This window comes from Mytilus californianus, unplaced genomic scaffold, assembly GCF_021869535.1.
Source record: "Mytilus californianus isolate M0D057914Y unplaced genomic scaffold, xbMytCali1.0.p SCAF_15, whole genome shotgun sequence".
Lineage (NCBI taxonomy): Eukaryota > Metazoa > Mollusca > Bivalvia > Mytilida > Mytilidae > Mytilus > Mytilus californianus.
The window spans coordinates 19,928,551-19,952,492 of NW_026262637.1; the positions used below are offsets into that span (position 1 = coordinate 19,928,551).

General features: G+C 32.9%; 1 protein-coding gene across 1 annotated transcript; it reads right to left on the reverse strand.

The window, feature by feature from the left end:
• Window positions 1–99: 99 nt before the first annotated feature.
• LOC127725595 (peroxisomal acyl-coenzyme A oxidase 1-like) lies at window positions 100–23,120 on the reverse strand. Its single transcript, XM_052232681.1, has 14 exons — window positions 22,941–23,120; window positions 18,038–18,200; window positions 16,092–16,252; window positions 14,132–14,239; window positions 13,371–13,490; window positions 12,097–12,212; window positions 11,043–11,212; window positions 9,166–9,328; window positions 8,699–8,889; window positions 4,811–4,963; window positions 3,558–3,663; window positions 2,922–3,068; window positions 1,327–1,533; window positions 100–417 (listed from the first exon to the last, which is right to left on the reverse strand). Exons 1-14 carry the CDS (start codon window positions 23,062–23,064, stop codon window positions 358–360), a joined length of 1,989 nt encoding a protein of 662 aa, XP_052088641.1. The 5' UTR covers window positions 23,065–23,120; the 3' UTR covers window positions 100–357.
• Between the last annotated feature and the right edge of the window lie 822 nt (window positions 23,121–23,942).

Below are 23,942 nucleotides of genomic sequence, written 5' to 3' on the forward strand. Positions count from 1 at the left end.
ATCTTATAAAAATTATGAGATGTGTATAATTACAAATAAGACAATTACCCACCAAAATCTAATTTTAGTATATTGAAAATGGATATAAGAGACTTCAGCCTTGGTTAAGTAGTGTTGTCTCTTTATTTACTAACAACCAAGTAAGTTATCAACAAAATAAAACCACAAAACATCATTTCAAATACTAGCATACTCTGAATATAAGATTGAGGATAAGTATCCTTGAATGACTTCAAATTTTCAATAGAGGCAGTCTAGGTTCAGAGTTCAACACAACAATACAGTGTCATTGCAAAATTTTGGAAGACAAGTTTAACGCTTTAGTGTTTTGAATAACTTCAACATAAATAAAACTGTTTAAAGTTTTGAATCTCCACTCATCAATGGTCTGAGATGTGTGTAATAGGTACTGTGGACCTGTAATAGAAAAAAATCAAATAATAAACTGGTCTAAAATCTAGGTATTTTTTTTTAAATCCATAGCCTGTGTGACGCCATCATAATTTCAAATCTACATCCAAATATTTTAAATTTATATCACTTACATTTTTCTGACTTTATGCTGTTGCAGTCTGAAAATGTATAAATGATTTTGGTATTCAAGTGAAAGTATTTTCCAAATATATATATATAATTTGGAAAATACTTTCACATATATATATGTCTCTGCAATAACGTTACAATTTTTTTTTATAAAGATTGTATAAACAATTGAAACGAGGTTGATAACGAATGACTTATCGCAAACCTCTTTAATACGTTACCAATATGGATATCTTTCGTTCATAAACAATATAATTTATTGGACTTTTAACTTCTTTCCTGTTCTCAACCGAAAAAAAAAACTATCACATGACCATACAAAGCCCAAAACAATGACTTTAAAACGAAATCATAGATAGTATCAGATATTAATCTCCATTTATGATTTCCAATTATTAAGTATTCACTGCTTCATGTGCATAAACGCTCGTCTGGCGTACACAATAAATTGACGAGTTTTTACTTGAAATAAACTCATATGAATTTAAGACTAAACATTTTAGCAAATATTGTTTTTTTCAATTACGCTATTCTGTTATCTTTCTGTTCAACTTCTGTAAAACATCAACTCGACAATTATCGATTGATCACATAGTATCGTTACAATTCAATGAGGTTTAAAATAGTATTTTGTGTTTCAATACTCATATTTCATCCGAAGTACGAATCTTTGAAATTTTTGCCATTATCATAAAGAGATTGACAGAACTGATAGAATGATTTTAAAAGAACCTGTCACAGAAATTATGTCGTATTTAAGTTTTCAAACGTTGACTAAATTACCTCTGTTTGATTCATAGGCGCCATTTTTGCATAATCATACAAGGCTTGGTAGACTTGACCATCATAACGGCCTAAACAGCTTTCTAACTTATGGTCTGGGAAATCGAAAGCATCTACGAGCGCCACTGCATTAGGCCTCATCAACTCAAATAAGGTCAGCATCTTCTTCTGTAAATAATCTACATGATGTCCTGTTAGGAAGTTGTCCTACACAAATAAAATAAAATTTCGTGAAAAATGTATTATCTGTTTTTGGTATGTTTTCACATTCAATAATCATATTATAACAATTATTATCTTCGTTTTATCATACTTTCTAAATATTCCAATATTATATGAACTAATTGAGACTGACACCGCCGTTTAGAACCATTCAGTAGTCACTGTACTTCTCAACATACGTTTAACTACCTTGTATAGTCAAATCGTGAACGCTTTTCAATGATGTAATTTTTAAATTTTGAACTTGAATTATATCGATTTTAACGTCATTCGAAGTGAATTTTTGCAGACGTTTTAGTTTTATCTAGCTCTGCTCCTAAATTTCCTGACACTGTTAACACTGTCTCCTAAAAGTTCCAGTCGTCTCTTCAATTAGATTATTGATTGCGACAGTCTTTGCTAGCAAACATTGAGGTAAAGATAAAAAAGAAAGAAGATTCCAACGAAAAACCATTACTCGAAGACAGATAAACAACAATGGACGAAAGGAATTAAAACGAACAGACAAACAACATCTAACTGAACAATAACTAAATAATGAGCAATACGAACACCACAAAAAAAAAACCGATCGTGAACTTATGTGCTCCTGAAATTCGTTTATGTCATACACGAGGAACGAAAAACGGCTGCAACAAGTAGATTATACGTCATCTTTGGTTCCTTACAAGCAGCAACTCTTTATCAAAGAATAACGAAAGGAAACACAAGCTCTGGCATATTAAATTGATCGAGAGATATTTATTTCATATGCAGGTGATTTTGTCTTGCCATGAATTAGTGATAACTCTTCCGTATCAACTCTGTACACCCCGGTTTTTGAAAGTGTTAGTGTTGAAAATGTTTAGTTTTCTGCTTATATTATGTTTGACTGTTACTGTTTTTTGTTTCTTTTGGTCATGGTGAAATCTTTGTTTCTTCGACTTGACTTTTAATTGCCCCTTTGGTCCTTTTTAGTATTCTAAAGTCGTGTAACGTCTTCGCGTTAATATCTGGGACGCTAGTTATCAAACTTGACCAGTGTTTTTTTAGTTTTAACCAATAAATAAAAGAGACACAAATGATTTTAAGCAACTACAATTATCTTGAAACTTTTAAATTATTTTTCTTCCCCAATTTTAATCCTAAACGACAACAGCCATCATTGTAAAAATCGAATTTAGTCTGTCTTTTTTTACCAAGAAGAAATAATGCTGAAGTAGAAAGAAGATGTCAAAGAAACATGTCAATTCATTCTTAAACATTTTGTTTCAGATGGAAGGACGAATCAAGGAATATGTTCATCTTGTTTTTGATTAAAGCATAACAATATATAGGAAAAAGAAGTGCAACTTTTTGATATCTTATTTTTTTATATAATGATTTAACTGTACCTGCATAAATTCGCCTAAATTTTCTATGATTCCATGGACACCATATAGCTGACAAACTTCATTCAAAACCTTTGATGTATTACTATCTACTTTACAGTCTCTAATGCTATCTATAAAGTTCTCGACACAAAACAAGTGACAATGAGCCTGAAAAGAAAATGTGTCATTTGTCATAAATGTATTTATATTTTGAGCTATGAAATATAACACAAAAGTACTTGAATGAAAGGGATAATGAATATGTATCAATCAGATATTGGGGAAAATTGTATCGGAACAGACAAAACCCATCATTAGACAATGGAATAAACTTGTAAAAATGGTTATAAATTATATTGATTTTCTTTGAAGAAAAGCAAAACAGGGGATGATTATCACAAAGGAGCTTCATTCTAATTCTTATTTGTTTTTAATAATCCATTATTCAATTTTTAGTAAAGAGAACAGCTATTTCAGCAGTATTTTCAATAACCGCGCAATGTTTCAAAATAAGCATTACAATATTTCTAATGATGTCAAGTTGACGATTCTTAATAGGGCTTGTGTAAAGGGAAATATAAATGAAAGCGACAGTAGTTAACCGATGTTCCTTTCATAGTATATTTATTTAAAACATCTACACAAAAAATATCTTACATTTGCAGCCAAAAAGAGTTGTACCGAACTTTTGTTCCAGGCTACGTGTGCAGGACTACCTGCCTGAATAAACGACTGCATTTGTTTCGCAGCCTCTTCAATTAATCTACAAAATATATGTTCATCTCTGTATTGTTCCTATAATTATCAAAATAAGACTTTTGCATTTAAAGTCTGGCATTTAAAAAATCTAAAACCTTCAACATTACCTTTAAACATAATTAAAAAGTCGTTCACATTACAATGAAACCTTTATAAAAAGTCGTTCACATTACAATGAAACCTTTATAAAAAGTCGTTCACATAACATAGAAACTTTTATAATGAAGTCGTTCACATAACTTAGAAACCTTTATAATGAAGTCGTTCCCATTACACTGAAACCTTTATAAAAAGTCGTTCACATAACATAGAAACTTTTATAATGAAGTCGTTCACATAACATAGAAACCTTTTTAATGAAGAAGTTCACCTAAAAGACAAGGTCCTATGTAGTTAACGATGCTAATCTTTACTAAAAAGTAGTATAACCGAAGGCACATGGACATACGTTAGTTCTCTAGATTTTTACTAAATATAAGTAATGATTCGAAGTCACAGAGTACTACATACTTAACGTTGACTTGTAGTACTGTTGATTTTTACTAAATATAAATAATAATCCGAAGTCTAAGAGTCCAACGTAAGTATATAACGTATTTTTTTCGTAATTATAGAGTAGTATTCCGACGTCATGTTGGTTTCGCTATAAAGTAACCCTTTACTACATATAAAGTAGGGCTCAGAAGTAATAGAGGGCCAATACATTACTAGTGACATATGTCGTGTTGCTCATGGTAAAATAAATATCGATTATAAGTTACATTGGATGATGTCACAATTGTGGAAATGAAAAGTAAAACAGAAACGTATCCGTGGTCATATGTGACACAGATATTCCACAACGGTCATCCAAATCATAATGGCGTCCATACAAATTTTGAAGGGATGACTACTACTTTACACTTAGGAACCCTTGGTTCAATAGCCTTATTCCTTTAATAGGACAGGTTATCAACTGGGTGTCAATTACTCCATATTTATGTGCTGCTGGAATATGTCATACAATTTTATTATAGAAAGAAACTATATAGAACTGGAATACGAAAAATACCTGTACCGAGTCGGAAATATATGACAGTTGTTTTCCAGTCGTTCCAATGATTGTTATGATCGATCAATAACTACACAAATATTTGCCTTATATACTTTACCTTGCCGCTCGGTGTTTATAAGCCTTGATTAAGCAAGTGAATGATACATCGGCGCCCATAAGTGATTTCTTTTCCATAGACTCGCCAATATAACTGACAAATCCAGGGAGTGATTTCCCCTGTTGTTTCTCTCTGTAACACTTCATTAGATACCTACAATATAATGCCATTTGCTTTAAATGCTTGATCAGTGTAATTGCACAATATGGGATCCCTGACACAGTTAATCACCACGTGTTTTGCTCAGTTGATACGAAAACTCATCCAAGAAACCAGGCTTATTATGTTGTACGCTATACTCTCGTTTCGTCTACTTACGACTCATTAGTGACGCTCGAATCAAAACAGTTGGAAGGACAAATCAAAAACGAAAGTTGAAGAACATTAAACACCGAAAATTCTAAATAGTTGTGCAATCTATATATGGGAGAAGAAAAACCTTAGTGTCAACATTTTGAGAACAGTTAATTTTTACAGAAAAATGAACAAATCACTTATATTTCAAGTCTTATCAAAAATCAATAATACAAATGAGGCTTTGTGTGGACCGAATCTAGAGTTGTACCCTAGGCTGAAACAGCGGTTATTTTGAACACCGTTACAGTTGGTGCTCCAATTAAAAATAAACACGGGTTTTATTATTCAATTTGGTATCGTCCCTATCTAATGATTGTTTTGTTTTGGTTTTAGAGGAGTACTTCGCCAGATAAGTTGGCGGTCATATGGTAACTGTGCCAGTGGTTTATTTTCGGTTGGTGGAGAACACATTTAGGAAGGAAACGTGCTCTTGTTTCGTATGCACGTACGACAACTGTAGTTTATTAAAAAAGAAATTAAAAATTTCAATATTTTTTGCTATAAATTAAAAACATATTTTCTTCCTCGATGGCAATGCTGGCCAAGTAGTCGGCACTTTTGGAATCTTTGATGAATTTATTTTCAGGTTCTATCAAAGTTTACTAATGAAATGATAATCACATCCTCTTAAGGATTATGTACCCTTTTGTTGTTTCAATGGTAAACATGGAATTTTTTATAAACTTTATACAAAGTTTATAAGATATCTTATAAAAACTAGATTATATAAGATATCTTATAAAAACTAGATTATATAAGATATCTTATAAAAACTAGATTATATAAGATATCTTATAAAAACTAGATTATATAAGATATCTTATATGTTATATGAAATATCTTGAAGTTAGAATAAATAGTAAAACGGCTTGTCATAGTTTAATATACAAAAAAAAAGAGAGACACAAGGTACTAAGTGGACAATCATAATTCATTATTCGATGAAAAACACTACATAGAAACTTAAACCTAATCAAAAACCGGGGGTTATCTCAGGTGCTGTGGAAGGTAAGATAATCTTGCTGTACATGTATATGTGGAGCCTGTCGTGGTAAATACAAACTTGGTGGTAAGTCCCATTCTGTGCTTTTACAATCACGGAAAAGTTGGCGGGATTGTGGTTACGACATTTAGAACATGTCCTTGACAATATGGGAAATAGATATTCCACACAGTGAAACCAATTATGATTGATTCCGTACAACTTTCGAAGATATGTTCTCAATAGTTTCCTTGTAAACAGCAACCCTTTACCAAGAAAATCATGAAAGGAAACACAAGCTCTGGAATATAATACCAACAACTGCAGGTGCTGATGGTAAGTTGATACATAGAAAAGGAAAATAAAACTTTATAAACTTCGAACGTCCAAAGCGCTTTCCTAGATTTACATTTATCAAAAACGCTCATATCTTAACATTTGAAAGCCAGGGAGATAAAAAATTGTATAGTCTTTAGGAGCTAAATGACCAAAAGGCCTCAAAAAAGAATAGCCAAATTCATTTAAGGTCAAATTTGCCCGAGGGAGTTGCAACCTTAGTTTCTTAATAATTCCTCAAATATAACTGGAAATTTTGAAATTGTCTGTTATAAATCATGCTAGTCTTGAAGCACTGACTATTGAGCTGATGATGACAGTCCACAAACAGTGGTATCAACCCATTGCTGACTGTAATACATATGTTAGACTCCGATCGACGTCCGTTCCTCAAATCGACGTCCTATCTAAAGTCACGTTCTCAAATCAGTATCCAATACTTTTACCCTCTAATCGACGTCCAATGTGACGTCATGTATTTCCAAAAATGATGTCATATATATCATTTAATTATTTGTTTTGAGTTTGATCTTTTCTATAGTATCTTTATCGTTTTGTCTTTGTGTAAAGTTGCTTAAAGAAACTAGTTGTTTTACATATCTTTATATACTTTACAAATCATAAAGACTTAGATGACGTATATAAGAAGGAACAATAAAGTAGGCAACATCCCGTCCAAAATAATCAACTTAATAAACATAAAGGAGAAGCATTAGTAAATGACAATAGGACAAACACCGACATCATATTACATGTACATGCATATTAATATATTGGTAAAAAAAAGTTAATCGACTCAATCTACGTTGTTTTATTCCTTTCATTTTCATATAAATACATAGCATGTGGATATAATACAATGAGACAGAAACCCAAATATAAAGATAACAACAATAGTTGGAAAAAGGAAGTAAAGTCAATTGTTGAAAAGTATTATCATTTGGACTCTGCAAGATCTTTTTAACAACTTTTTGAGTTTTGAGGTTTAACCAACCATTTGTATTCGGAAAATGCCTTTATCAAATCAGGAATATGACAGTTGTTTTCTTTAAATAAAGTTGTGACATCATTGTGACAAGTCCGTAAAAAGGAAGTCGATTAGAGAAGCCAAATATTGGACGTCGATTTCAGAACGACAAAAAGATGTCGATTAGAGGGTCATATAATTGGCAGTTGATTTGGAATCTTCTTTCATTATGATGTCTGATTTGGACGTCGATTTGAGGAAAGGACGTCGATTAGAGACCAGACGTCGATATGAGTCTTACATATATAAAGGCAACAGTAGTATACCGCTGTTCCATATTCATAAATCGATTAAGCGAAAACAAATCCGGGTCACAAACCAAAACCGAGGGAAACACATCAACTATAAGAGGAAAACAATGGAACAACAGAAACAATGAACTGCAACAAAAACAAACGCCAACATACATAGAAACGGACTATTTGATAACAACTGTTGTATTCCTGACTTTGTACAAGACATTTTAAAAAATAGTTGTTGGTTGAACCTGGTTTTATGGCTAGCCAAACCTCCCTCTTATATGGCAATGTTAAAAATACCAATAAAATGACAACATTACGTGACAGGAATACAGTACAAATAAACGCAAGAACACTCAGAACAGAGAAATACATAAATAAATAATATAATAGTACTTTACAACATATATCACCCTAGATATACACGCATTACGAATATCGTATCTCCGTACATTTATATCATTATGTTCAGATATTCGGTTCATGACCGTTAAATGCCCGAGGGAGTAGCAAAAATTACCCGCCAATATCAAATTCAACTCGTTGATAACCTAGATACAATGTTATCCCCCGTCAATATCAAGTTTGGTCTCCAGATCATAAAAAATTTAAAAAGATTAATCTCCAGATCATAAAAAAACTACTATTGTATTTGGGTTCAGCTGTACTAGCTACTGCGTTTTACCCCTACTTACTCACTATCAGACATTGGAAGACTTTTCCCGAAATATTTTTTTTACTCTATGCCATAAAAGAGCATTTTAATTATCAAAGCACATTCTTACAGAATGTATAATAATAAACAATATGTACTTGAAGAAAACATGATAATTCATATTTAGCGTATTCATTAGCCTTCTGGTTGCATATTAAAGTAAATTAAATAAAATCAATCTAAATAATTCTATCAATTTTTAAATTTAAAACTAAATTCCTTAAAACTTAACCTTGCCACCTGCAACATCAATACTGTATTCTCCCCTTCATATGTGCAACCGGGCACCGCGGAAACATAGATTTTTGGAAGTCCACTAGCATGTGAGTATCCATGACCACCGCAGCATATTCGGCATACCTCAATTCCTGCAGATGATGCATACGTTGTGAAAGCTTTAAGTCCCGCTGCTAATGCATGTAACTGAAAATAAGTTAGTCTATAAATTTATGTAATGTCCCATTCTGAAGACAAAATGGAACATGAATGTTCGACAACGGCAACAACGAAAAGTAATAGTAAGTATTCGGCCTTTTACGATTATTAGCACTGAGTTTTACATTAAGTAGAAAAAAGGAGAGAAGGAAATAACAAGGGAAACATCATGTAGGAAACCTAACTCTAGTTGGTTTTGTTTTCTAGGTTGTCAAGGACATTACAAAGTATGTGCTTGATAATAATTCGAGTCAGTATAGATACCTGTGGTAGTTGATCAAGACGTCCACCCTCAATTTGTTGGCTAATCCTTTCGTATGTTTCTGTCATGTTAGTCGAGGCAAAATGAAAAGCATACGCTGTAGACAACAAGGGAAGCAACCTGTACTGTTGTGTCTGATAATCTAAAATCTGTGGTTCTATACCCCTAAAATCATAATGGTAAATACAATAAAATCCGTAGTTCCACCCTTTAAAAATATAAATAATTTTGATTTGTAGAGGGAAAACTTTAATGAGTCTGAAGGAAAAAAGTAATTTCAATTACAGTATATATATATAATAGCCTTTCAAGACCGTCGTAATCATGATAATTATTTAGACTAGTATTGTGAAAATAATTGTGAATTTTTACATCTCGTTCCATATAAATGTATGAATTTCAAGATAACCTTTGATTATATATAGGTCACAAAAATACGTCACTTTTTGTGGCGTTGGTCCATTCATGTGACGCACAGTTTGTGGTGTCATGTGTTGTCGTTAATTCATGGAAGATTCCGTTTCTGTGGTTTACATGTTGTAATGTACTATTATATTATTTATTTATGTTTTTCTCTGTGCTGAGTGTTCTTGCGATTGTTTGTACTGTATTCCTGTCTCCTAGTGTCGTCTTTTTAGCGGTATTTTTTAACATTGCCATATAAGCGGGAGGTTTGGCTAGCCATTTCTTAAAATGTCCTGAACAAAGTCAGGAATATGGCAGTTGTTATCAAATAGTCCGTTTATATGTATGTTGGCGTTTGTTTTTGTTGCACTTCAGTGTTTCTGTTGTTCCGTTGTTTCCTCTTATAGTTGATGTGTTTCCCTCGGTTTTAGTTTGTAACCCGGATTTGTTTTCTTTTAATCGATTTATGACTTTTGAACAGCGGTATACTATTGTTGCCTTTACAGTATATTTGATTTGAAATATTTCTTTACAATATTCGTTGAAATAAATTAATCTTATGATTATGCTTCTAAAAAAGATGATATATTGATACCATAAAAAGATGATATACTGATACCTAATAAAAAGATGATACACAGACTGCCATTGGCTTGTAAGACGTTGGATAACAATGAGATTAGATAAGTGTTAACGTTTATACAAACTTCATACCTATTACAAATAAAACTTTACAAATTACTGAATTGCAATATAAAATTATGTATACTTAGAATAGAACAAATAAATAAAGACGAAAGACGAGTGATTAGAATAAGAAGAGTACCAAAGCTATCGTAAATAAGGGAAATCATGGAAAATCAGCAGAAGAATACATGGGCGAGACAACCAAAAGCAAATATAGACAACCTTATTATAATAACCAAACATCACTGAAACTTTAAGATTTGGCAATACAAACTTCCTGGGTTTAAACGAGTAATCGCATACTATTCTCTTCATTATTAGTCAAAAGGTGTGCCAGTATGGGGTATGGTTAGATAATTATGTCTCAAATCATATCGGACAATCAATAATGGCAACAAAACCATAACTGCTGACATCAGCCTAGTCTGTATAGCTCTGGGAGAGCAATTGTTTTGCCTAGAAATGTATTTATTGTTTTTAACACAAGACTTTGTAAAATGGATAACAAAAGAATGTATACGACATATGTAGGTGAATAAGATTTAATATATACTTAGTAAATCATCATTTAAAATTGATTTCAAAATGTATTTCACCAGCTATGAACAATGCATTCCTTAACCGAATGGCGACTTCGACGAGCTCGTTCCATTTTGCTAGTTATGATCCAAAACTTGAAGTACCTGACCAAACAAAACTGCATCCAATCATTCAACAGCAAATGCAGGAAAACGTTTAAAAAAAAAAAATACATTTCTAACTGTGAATCAAAAACAAATATACTTACCCCGGTTTTAATTCAGATTGTCTTCTGACAGCACTGTATCGAATAGATATGGTACAAGCCTCAGCCAGTAACACAGCGGCATTTCTAACAATAAATGATCTGACAAGTACCATGACGCCATAAGTTACTTTAGGATTTTCAGGTCTAATATAGGTACCATCCTCTAAGACCTGAAAAATGACAATAGTCATTTTTTTTTATAAGACTTAATTTATTTGGTTGGATTTTTATATTTATATCATATGCAGGCATGGTTTGATAATTCGTTACTAGTATTTAAAAGTATCAACTTATAGATGTCGTATCACCTGGTCTAGAATTTGATATGCGTCAGAGAGCAACACTTTTAATGTGATAACTGATTTCCACAAATTGATAAAGCTAAGGCAAACTAAATTCTCCCAGAAGATATAAGATAAAACAAACACTTTTTTAAAATGGGATACCTTTTATTAAGAATGCTGCTAAGATTGATTTTTATGAACTGGAAAATCTGAAAAAGTGTAAAAATGTTCCCACGAAGTGAGATTCACATGTTCAGTAGTCAGCACTTCGGTGTTGACATGAATATCAATTATATGGTCATTTTTATAAATTTCCTGTTACAAAACTTTGAATTTATCTCAGGAATAGATTACCTTAGCCGTATTTGGCACAACTTTTTGGAATTTTAGGTCCTCAATGCTCTTCAACTTTGTACTTGTTTGGCTTTATAACTATTTTGATCTGAGCGTCACTGATGAGTCTTATGTAGACGAAACGCGCATCTGGCGTATTAAATTATAATCCTGGTACCTTTGATAACTATATTCAGTAATTACAAGCATTGTGCGTCGTTTGAAGGATACGAGAGGAAACTGTAGGACGCGAATATTATGCAAAATAATTACTCTCATTTTGGTGTTATCTAATTTAGTACTTAATTTTGGTATTATATAGGTCTGTTCACTCCGTAAAATATTCACTATATGCCTTCGGAATAAATAAATATTGTCAAATTTGTCAAATAAAGACCGGGTACCAGTCTAGGTATTGTACGATATATAGTACTTACTTTAGAGTATCGCATCAGCATATTATCACGTGGAATCCTGACACTGTTCAGTTTTAGATATCCATTGTCGTTTGTTCCAAATCCAAACTTGTTACCTATCACACCTGTCTCAATCCCTACAGTATTATTAGTAGTTAATTGAATAACATATGTGTCAGATGTGTTATTTTGTATAAAAAGGACGCCTATTACGTGTTGAAAATGAACCCCCGGTTTTTGGTGGGAATCGTGTTGCTCAGTCTTTAGTTTTCTATGTTCTGTTATGTAGACTGTCGTTTGTCTTTTGGGCGTTTTCCGTTTTTGCCATGGTATTGTCAGTTTGTTTTCGACTTATGAGTTTGACTATTCATTTGGTATCTTCCGTTTCTCTTTCACAACTATGATTTTTTTTTGGCAAATGTTTGAGAAATTGAAAAATATGAAATGGACGTCAAAAACCATAACGTATTTAAAATCTGTCAGATAACATTTTTCGGACGTTCACAAGACAATTGTCTCACTGCTCACATTTAAGATGGCACATATTGTGGAATGCGCTCGGTAAAAAATACAATTTCACAATGTACGGAAAATAATAATTTGCTTAAACGATGCATTTCTTCTTTTCCCACTAGCAAACACTGGATATTTCCATAAATACCGAGATAATGTGAGCAACAGCACAACCAAAAAAAAAATAATAAAAAAGGTTGGCGCAAGATAATTTAATTTTCTAAAACATTTTGATGTTAATAAAATAAGTATCTATCGTTTGAAGTAAGGCGAATCCTGACAGTTACTTATTTGATGGTTTCCAATTTTACTCGAACATTGACTCCCATCTTAACTCTATCTGAAACTCGATCACTTACTAATTCGATGGTATGCCATACTCTTCATTTAAACGAACAAGATTATCAATTTGATCAAATTTTAAGTGATGTCATTAAAAAAGAAAATTATTTGGGAACAAAGACATGCACCCTAAGTTTTAACAATTCCAGCAGCATTGAGTTATTTCATTCCATGCAATCCCAGCTGATCTGTTACAGCGATTCATAATTATTACTCAACTCAAAATTAAAAAAAAAATCCAAACTAGAGTAAGGCGATATACCAGTATGCTTGTTTTTTTGTTTTTTTTTAAATACAAACCAGTATTCTCAAGTCTGCCTTAATGCAAGGTGTACCCGACTAAAAAAGAGGCAATATGCATCACATATATATGTTAGCTCAATAATTTGAGCTTTTATCAAAGATTTATTCTTATAGATTGTAAATACATATCCCTTTACCAGGAAGCAGGCTGTGGTCTTCTAAACTCCTCAGCTGTAGCATGAATATATGAATACCATGACATTTTCCTTGTGTGTATAACTGGGCAACCACTACACAATGATTTGCTGTTTTTCCTACTGAAGAAAAAAAACTATTTATGGTTATTAAGTTATTAACGCAATTTTTTATATGTACTTTTAGATGTTAATTTCCGAATATGTGATAGGACTAAAGCGATTAGTGTTCAACATCAAAGCATTATAGGAAAGTTTGTATACTAAATGTTGTAGTTTAATGAATAAAAGAAGATGTGGGGTAAACGTCAATGAGACAGCAACACAACTACATAACAGATTTAAAAAATAATTAACATGCGGTCTTTTACAATAGACAAGCATCTATCTCTTATTTCGCTCGGAGTCTCAAAATGTTATAAATCGATGTTAAATAAACTCACCATAGATACGATGGACTATCAAAATCTACCACAAACACCAAATACCCGTAAGGACAAAAACATTTAGATATTAATAAAATCATTCACTGACGAGCTTACTAACTTGGGACGGCTACATGAACATGTGACTTGGCTTAACTATGTTTGGGGTTTAACCCTCCCCCCTTTTTTATCCATCAGTAGAATAACAAAAAATACACAGAAGAACGTACAAAAAGCACTCCGTTATTTTGTTTTACCCCATTTTTATTGTACACAATGTCTTTGTATGTATTTTTTATATCACATTCTCTTCTGTACTCCTTATGTCGTTATACTTACATCCAGCTGGCCAGAATTTAGTTGCAGACAAAGATGGAGTATTTAGTACGAACTCTTTAGTCTTTGGATCATATGTCGCTGTTGTCTCCAGTCCTCTCAAGAACGTACCTTTAAAATATTGGAACTTGCATCAATAATGAATGTACACTTCAGTTGTCTCTTACATACAATTAATGTTAACTGATATGTTGTCTACCAACCATACATAACTTTCGCGAGTGGAAAAGTAACACAAATAAAAATCAATAAATCAAAATTTGTTATGCTTTCATATAAACAAACTAGAGGCTCTAAAGAGCCTGTGTCGCTCACCTTGGTCTATGTGCATATTAAACAAAGGACACAGATGGATTCATGACCAAATTGTGTTTTGGTGATGGTGATGTGTTTGTAGATCTTACTTTACTGAACATTCTTGCTCCTTACTACTAGTATTATCTCTATCTATAATGAACTTGGCCCGGTAGTTACAGTAGAAAATATTTTGTAAAAATTTACAAAAATTTACAAAATTTATGAAAATTGTAAAAAAATGACTATAAAGGGCAATAACTCCTTAAGGGGTCAACTGACAATTTTGGTCATGTTGACTTATTTGTAGATCTAACTTTGCTGTACATTATTGCTGTTTACAGTTTATCTCTATCTATAATAATATTCAAAATAATAACCAAAAGCTGCAAAATTTTCTTAAAATTACAAATTCAGGGGCAGCAACCCAACAACGTGTTGCCTGGTTGGTCTGAAAATTTCAGGGCAGATAGATCTTGACCTAATGAACAATTTTATCCTCATCAGATTTGCTCTAAATGCTTTGGTTTCAGAGAAATGAGCCAAAAACTGCATTTTACCCTATGTACTATTTTTTAGCCATGTCAGCCATCTTGGTTCGCGGGCGGGGTCATTGGACACATTTTTTAAACTAGATACCTAAATGAAGATTGTGGACAAGTTTGGTTAAATTTGTCTTAGTAGTTTCAGAGGAGAAGATTTTTGTAAAAGATTACAAATATTTACGAAAAATGGTTAAAAATTGACTATAAAGGGCAATAACTCCTTAAGGGGTCAACTGACCATTTTGATCGAGTTGACTTATTTGTAGATCTTACTTTGCTGAACATTATTGCTGTTTACAGTTTATCTCTATCTATAATAATATTCAAGATAATAACCAAAAACGGCAAAATTTCCTTAAAATTACCAATTCAGGGGCAGCAACCCAACAACGGGTTGTCCGATTCATCTGAATATTTCAGGGCAGATAGATCTTGACCTGATAAACAATTTTACCCGTGTCAGATTTGCTCTAAATGCTTTGGTTTCAGAGATATAAGCCCAAATCGACATTTTACCCCTATGTTCTATTTTAAGCCATGGCGGCCATCTTGGTTGGTTGGCCGGGTCACCGGACACATTTTTTAAACTAGATACCCCAATGATGATTGTGGCCAAGTTTGGTTAAATTTGGCCTTGTAGTTTCAGAGGAGAAGATTTTTGTAAAAGTTAACGGACGACGACGACGGACGACGACGGACGACGGACGCCAAGTGATGAGAAAAGCTCACTTGGCCCTTTGGGCCAGGTGAGCTAAAAATGAAGAAATCACGAAATACCCAAAAAAAAAATCGCCTTGAAATCGGTAGACAAGGGCCACTCAAAGTATCCACGAAAGAAGACCTATTAGTTTAGATGTTCATAAAATTCTTATGTATATATATTCCTATATCATAACTATCCCTTTTTGTAAAATTACAAATCAATCTATTAGAAAATATATAGAAAATATTTTTGTTGTCTTAAGTAATTTAAAATTTACAAAGTTAAGCTTTAAACATATGGAAAAATATAGGCATGTGAAAATAAAGACGTTAATAATGTGTCTGAAAAATTAATTTGACTCATAAGTGCAACAAGTTAAAATCACTCCTGGATCATAACACCTCAAATGTATTCAACTGACCATGTCCTATTTCAGTTTGTGCATATGTTCCAATAATTTTTTCCTGATATGCTAAAGGTAACCATTTTGCTTTTTGTTCTTCTGTTCCCTGTTGTTCTAAAGAGGGGATAAACATAGACGTGTTGATGGCTATGGGATCTGCCTCGTGTGGAAAAGCGCTCCTGTAAATATAAAATAACCGTAAGTATGGGTTTACGTCTGTAAAATAATTGCGAGTTTTTGAGACTTACAGTTAGTGAAATGCTAATCCCCGTGGCACCATCCGCTTAGTAGCCAGTGTATTGGTAATGACATGATTTAAATTATCTACAAACTATAAGGCTTTAACTCTCTCAGGCAAAATTAACCTTTTGTTCTTTTCAGTTTCATGCATGTGTTTTCTAAACATTTGGTCTCGAGCGAGCGAATCGTCATAACGGACATCCATAGCTTTTTCAAGAGACACGTGTCATGGGCAACGAACTATTTCGTGTTGCTCAGTTTATCGGTTTCTATGTTGTGTTTAGTATTGTAGACTGTTGTTTGTCTATTCATCGTTTTTATGCCCCACCTAGGGGCATTATGTTTTTCGGTCTGTGCGTCCGTCCGTTCGTTCGTCCGTCCGTCCGTCTGTCCCGCTTCAGGTTAAAGTTTTTGGTCAAGGTAGGTTTTGATGAAGTTGAAGTCAAATCAACTTGAAACTTAGTACACATGTTCCCTATGATATGATCTTTCTAATTTTAATGCCAAATCAGAGTTTTGATCCCAATATCATGGTCCACTAAACATAGAAAATGATAGTGCCCGCTTCAGGTTAAAGTTTTTGGTCAAGGTAGTTTTTGATGAAGTTGAAGTTCAATCAACTTGAAACTTAGTATACATGTTCCCTATGATATGATCTTCCTAATTTTAATGCCAAATTAGAGTTTTGACCCCAATTTCACGGTCCACTGAATATAGAAAATGTTAGTGCGAGTGGTGCATCCGTGTACTATGGACACGTTCTTGTTTTATTTGTTTTTTTCCTGTCTCTCTTAGACTTATGAGGTTTGAAACTTTTTTGGTATCTTCCGCCTCTTTCTTTATAAAACATTTACGTTACGAAGACACATTTAAATACCAGTTGATACGATATTCCAGAGCTTGTATTTCTTATCATGATTTCCTTGATAGAGGATTGCTGCTCACAAGGAAGCTATTAAACCAAGATTTCCAAGTTGAAATCATCCCTTCGTAAATTTTACGGACGCCATTACGAGTTGGTTGACCGTAATGGAATATCTGTTTTACAGATGACGACAGATATGTTTCAATCGTCGTAATTATAATACCGTCCCTTTTTCCCCGAATGTGACCTACCGAATTAGAATTATCACCAGGTTTGTACTTACATGAGCAACACGACGGGTGCCACGTGTGGAGCAGGATCTGCTAACCCTTCCGGAGCACCTGAGATCACCCCCAGTTTTTGGTTGGGTTCGTGTTGCTCAGTCTCTGGTTTTCTATGTTGTGTTTTGTGTACTGTTGTTTGTCTGTTTGTCTTTTTCCTTTTTTGTCATGGCGTTGTCAGTTTATTTTTGACTTATGAGTTTGAATGTCCCTTTGGAATATTTTGCCTCTCTTTTAAAAGAACTTGACAACAAAAATATTGCCTAAAAGAGAACATTTCATAAAAAAAAACATAAAAGGAAAAGCATAATGGAAATAGAAGAAATATAATGACAAATAAGCTTGGGATAAGCTACTATTTCAAGAATAAGTATATGTCTACCTATCATATACAAGAAAAGAAACCGTTTATAAATTCGACAACTCCATTATTTCCAAAAATGGAACAGTATACAAAAAACTTATAAAGAAAGAGAAAATGGAAAACTAGTAGAATATATATCCGATAAATAATCTTGGGCTAATCTGCTATTTTAAAAATAGGCTATTGGGTTACTGATATACAAAAGTACTCTCACCCTTTATATGTTATCAGATCATTTCTGTCTTTTATTCCATGCTTTTCAATCTGTTCTTTAGCATGTATGTGTTTTATTAGGGCGTTTTCATATTGCTCCTCTATACTACAATACGACCAAGGTTTAAGCTGTCTATAAAACGGATCTTCACATACAAGGTTTTCTATAAAAATAAAATAAGAAAAATAAGCAATGTAGGTTTCATTTCACATATTGAAAGATAGGTTACATGGGGATTCTCACAGTATCTATGGAGGCTTTAAAGTTATCTGCCATGACTTAATGGGTCGTACCGAAATGTGCCTTGTTGTTGTGTAAATAGTAGAACTCAAACAGAAATGGCTAAATCAGGATTACGGCATTGTATGGTCAAAAACACATGATGACAAAATCAAATATACCAAGTATGAAAGGCCCATAGGCGGATCCAGGGAGGGGGGGCTGGAGGGCCCGGGCCCCCCCCCTTTCGTGGGAAAAATTTGGTTGATTATATAGGAAATCACTGAAACATGACTGGAGCGGGCCCCCCTTAGGTCAGTCAGCGCCCCCCCCCCCCCCCCCCCCCCTTATGAAAAGTTATGGATCCGCCACTGATTTAAGCTTTCTGGTATAATGGCCTAAGTCCCTAAGCATACAATGATTTCCAATTTCATGTAAAAGGCCTTTGTCAATCTGAATCTAAAAATGTATAATTTATCGGAACTTTTTTGCTTTATAAGGTAAATACATTAATTAGGGCCTGCAATTGCAAAAACAGTAAAATCATGCCAGACTTTCTAAATCAAGTTAATTCAATTGATAAATGATAAATGATCAGGATAATATAATCTAAACACTGTAGTGTAACAGGCCGCTTATGGTGTCAACATGGCGTCATAAAAATGTGGAAATTGACATATTTGACCAAAAATCCCATTTTACACATAGTTTTTGGACAAAATAGATATGAGTAACAGCCTAACCCAAACATATATTTTACATACATTAGATCTAACGTCTTTGTGAAAAGCAATTTGTAGCAAAACACATTTTTGGGTAAAGCTGTTGCTCATATATTAAGGGCATACGATACAGTTTTGATCCCATATTGATTTTTTTACGAAAATTTGCTTACAAGCTCTTTTTCAGCCAGTCAATTCAAATATGTAATAAAAAATATACCTTCATGTGCTTATTTTTTCGGAGATAAATGGGGGTCAAAATTTTAGACATTTACCAAAAATCTTTTTTTTTTTATATTTTTATCCTTTGGATAGACATGTCTTACTCTTTTGTTTCAAAAGATAAACACACGCGGTTTTTTGTAAAAACATCTAGAAAGTCTTCTTTACATAAGTATGCTCTAATTTTGGATAAAAATTCTTTGGAAATAATTAATTTTTATCAAAGTTCCAAGGGTTTAGGAAAAAAACGGCATTTTTTGCTGTCTATTTATCTAATTTTAAAAATTTCATTATTGACTTTTTCATAAAAATTGGTACAAATAATCTTCATACGTAATCAAACCTAATGTCATTTAAAAAAAAAAGGGGTCCATGAACTCGTTTTCAAGTTAAATCAGTCTGAATGATAAAAATCAGTCGAAAAATGCATCTTTTCCCGGTATGTCGCAGTTTGACGTCGCGAAAATAACATTTTACGTTAGCAACGTCATTGCCTCCCCTGTAACTGTATCGTATGCCCTTAATAATATAGGTGACGTTTCAATTATTACTTAAATTTCATGTTATTGTGGTAGAGCTATATTTTATGTTTTACATTAATTAAGGTTTTATGTTATTAGAATATATACTTGATATATTCTATTTACATTTATTATAATTTGTAGTCTGCTAGTTTATTCAGGTAGAACATTACCTATTGATTAATTTCTTTTCTATTGGCCAGTATGATTTAGGCGGGAATCTTTTGTTTAACTTTTCTTTGTTTTGGACAGTTGGCTAAAGTCTTTATATGAAGTGGTAGCCATTTTCTTCAGCTCATTTGGAAGTTGTTATATCTTTACTTTTGAAATAGTCTAGGACTATCATATTCTTATATAAGGTCAGTTTATTACTAATATATTCATTACAATAACATTCCAGTTTTAATATCCAAGCGTGAGTGATATATAAGTGTATACTTGAATGAGTAGGTGACAGTATTATGAAAGGTGTATGATAGTAAATGATTAAATATCTAATATATGTGTAAACTATTCATGATAACACATAAAGTAATAAAGATAAACTTGATAATATAGTTTTATTTGTAAGATTTAGTAAAATATATGAAATCTGCATAAAACTGATAAAAGTATGATTAATACTTAAATTTCTAGTAACAGTAATATAAAATCTATTTTAACAGTTTGTATGAGTGAGCGTTAAAAGATTTTATACTTCTATAAAGTTAATACAAGTAAATATTTGATTAAACAGATTTAAGGGGAGATAATTCTGTTTATTTTAATCTAGCAGTATTGCATAAGGTTTTTATAATTTTAATATTTTGTCTTCAGGTATTACATACATTATTAAAAAAGGTAAACATTTTGTTTATCACTATTTACGCCGTGTGTTACTTCAAATAGTTCTCCGGTCAATTAAAGATTATTTATTATCACCATTGTCAAAGTGACCTTTATCAATGGGAAATCTAGAGAACGAAAACAAAAGAAAATTCACTCTTCTTATGATAGAGTCTAGAAAGTCAATAATAAAATAATGCCGGTGACGATACTGATCAAAAGTTATTTCTAAATAATAATTGTACATTTTAAAGAAACTATTTGTTAAACTGTGTTATTAGAAATATACATGCAAAAACACGATGTTTTATGTTCAGTATTTATCGAGATAATTGCATTAGAAGCTTGTGAAACAGAAATCTAAAAAATGCTATTCTTTGCTGCATATTGATTTTTAAAAAATTGATAAAGTCCTGTATATACAAAATCCGAAGATCTTTCGCGTCACCAATTTTCGGAGTGTTCCACAAAGTAGTTAGCATGTTACAATTTCCCAAAGTATACTTATTTTTTCACACCTAAGTTATCGAGAACACCGGTCTGCTCTTGTCACATATACATTCAATAGAGAAATATTGTCTTTTCGTGAATATAACAATTTAAAAGTCTGCCACGGTCTGTGCAGGTTAAAAAATTAAAGATAACTATTCTTATAAGGTAGGTATCTTTCTACTATTTTTGATACAATCTTAAGAAAATGTCGTCTCGATTTATGTACATGTATAAGCGTTCTTCTCGATCTATTCACATTTATTTAGGGGCCAGCTGAAGCCCGCCTCCGGGTGCGGGATTTTCTCGATGAATTAAAGACCCATTGGTGGCCTTCGGCTGTTTTCTGCACTTTGGTCGGGTTGTTGTCTCTTTGACATATTCCCAATTTCCATTCTCAATTTTACATTCAATGTTTACATCGAGATAAGGTCCGCTCGAATTTGCTTAGTAACTTAATTTACTAATCTTCGCTGCATATCAATCGATTCCTTTAGAATTTTTTCTTGTATTTTTATGGTATGGCAGCCTTAGTAGGATATCCCTGTAGGGACGATAAGCTGTATAAATATACGAACTACACGGACAATAACAGTAAGGGTACGACTATTTGATATTCTGCGGAGGGGGAGGGGGCAGAAGGATTTATTATTCATTTGAATCTGTCGCTAATCATGCCTATTTTTCAGCTCTTACTTGGCCACCATATTCATATTTAAAATCCTCTTGTCCACCACCCCACCCCCCAAAAAAAAAATATCAAATGGTTTTCCCCTTATTTAACACAAGTTTAAATTGATTGATTGTTGGTTGCTTATTTTTAACGTCCAGTGACAAATATTTCATGCATGTTCAGGAAAATACGAGTTTAAAAGTCAGGTGTATAATATGAAAATAAAGAGATGTAGTATGATTGCCAATGAGGCAACTATCCACCCAAGTTCAAATGAAGTGGATGTTAGCAATTATAGGCAACCGTACGGCCTTCAACAATGACAAAAACCCATACCATATAGTCGGCTATAAAAGGACCCGACATGAAAAATGTGAAATAATTCAAACAAAACAACAAAAAAACTAACGGCCTAATTATATATAACAAAACAATTTACAAAAAATCAAATATGAGTCGACAGACAACCACTGAACTACAGGCTCCTGACTTGGGACAGGCACATAAAGAATATGGCAGGGTTAAACATGTTTGTGAGCGCTCAACCCTCCCCTCAACTGGGACAGTGGTGTAACAGTACAACATAAGAAGATCTAAGAACAAGCTGTAAAATCAGTTGCATTTAGATTAACCCAAAAGATCGGCATATCTGAAAACTGGCTGCTAGCGGAGTGGCTGCTGGCGAGTGGCTGCTAGCTTGAGCCTAGCGCACGAGACACAAAAAACAACTAACTCTAAGACAATAGACACAAAACACCGAAATAAGAGTATTTGCAGTTACTGAAAGTTTGTTCAAAGCTATTTATTAGTAACACTAAAATAAATCTTGTTCTCCCAGACTGAAGTATCAATCAGTACACAACCAACGGATTTAGTCATAAACAGTCTGAGAAACGCCGTAGAAACTTGAAATAAATTGAAGTTGGTACTCCAGGAATTTATTCGCATAGCAACATTTTAAACAAATTTTACATTAAGCTTCTATAGCCTACTGTACTTGTCGTTTGCTACTTAAGGAGGGAAATGCTAACATTAAATAAAATTTTGTTTTTATTTCAATTTATTTCTATTTTTACATTTACCAGAAATTTTTCCGTGAATCCATAATTGATTTGCCGTTCTGCACTAGTCAATACAATATATATGCAGATGTAAGAATTTGATATCAATTTCCCCAGATAAACGTTCTACATTTTAAACTTACTTCTGATATTTTTAGTAAATATACATACCAATATAACGCTTCCTTTTTAGCTTAGCTGGCCCTCCATGTAGTAGAACTGATAAATTTTCTACATTAAATGTTGCCTTCTGTCTCTCCTTGGCTAAATCTGAGTTGATGCTTCCCTGTGACATATTTAGATTTGTAACGTCCGCAGCGCAAACTCACTAAGTAGAAGTCGCAAGACGAAATTTGTATTTATATACATAAGATAGCCTGATAAAAATAGAAGTTAAACAAATGACATAAAACATTAAACGTTCTACATTGTCAACTGTCAAATTCACACAATCTAACAAAGATAAAGGTCGAACAAAAAATAATGTCGTTGAACACATACTCTTTCTCTCTACTAATACATCCATAGTTTGAAATTTAAAGATGTCGTTTGCTGGTTGAAATTTATAAAGGTCTGAACACAGTTAGTGGGGGGGGGGGGGGGGGGAGTTTTGTACGGACTTAAGAAGGCGAAGTAAAGGAATGACGAAATCTTTACAGTGACCAAGGAATCATGAGACTGCATTCAAGGTCAAATGAATCCTGTCAGAGGATCATGTACACCATACAATTAATTTATACACCACATATAGTTGACCTATTACTTATAGTAATCTAAAAACTGAACTAATACTGAAAACTTAATGTTGAACACCTAACCAAGAAAATAAGACAAAGGTAGGATGATTCTATCAGATAGACATGTGCACCTTTCAATCATTATATACGCCTTATATACTCCAAATAAAACCCACCTTTTACTTGTAGTATCTGACTTACTGAACCATGGAAATGAGGAAATCAGCAGATGACCCTGTCAGATGTACTGAATATGGTGGACATATTACTCAAAAAACTGAAAAATCATGTTATAACAAACCGAAGCAGTTTTATCTTTAGTCATTTAACCATGCAACTCAATGTGAAAGACAAAAGACGGAAACTTCAGACCATAAGTAGACAAGATAAGGACTATCCAGCTCTTCTACTTTTAAAAAGTTTTTTTATACAAAAA

Bases quoted from the DNA above. Each gene is read 5' to 3' on its own strand.
- LOC127725595 (XM_052232681.1), bottom strand. From the start codon at position 23,064: ATGTCACAGGGAAGCATCAACTCAGATTTAGCCAAGGAGAGACAGAAG. The intron at 18,201-22,940 runs GTATGTATATTT...TTATTTTTATAG, and splicing joins AAAAAGGAAGCGTTATATTG to AAAACCTTGTATGTGAAGAT. The intron at 3,664-4,810 runs GTAAAGTATATA...TATATTTTGTAG, and splicing joins TATAAACACCGAGCGGCAAG to ATTAATTGAAGAGGCTGCGA.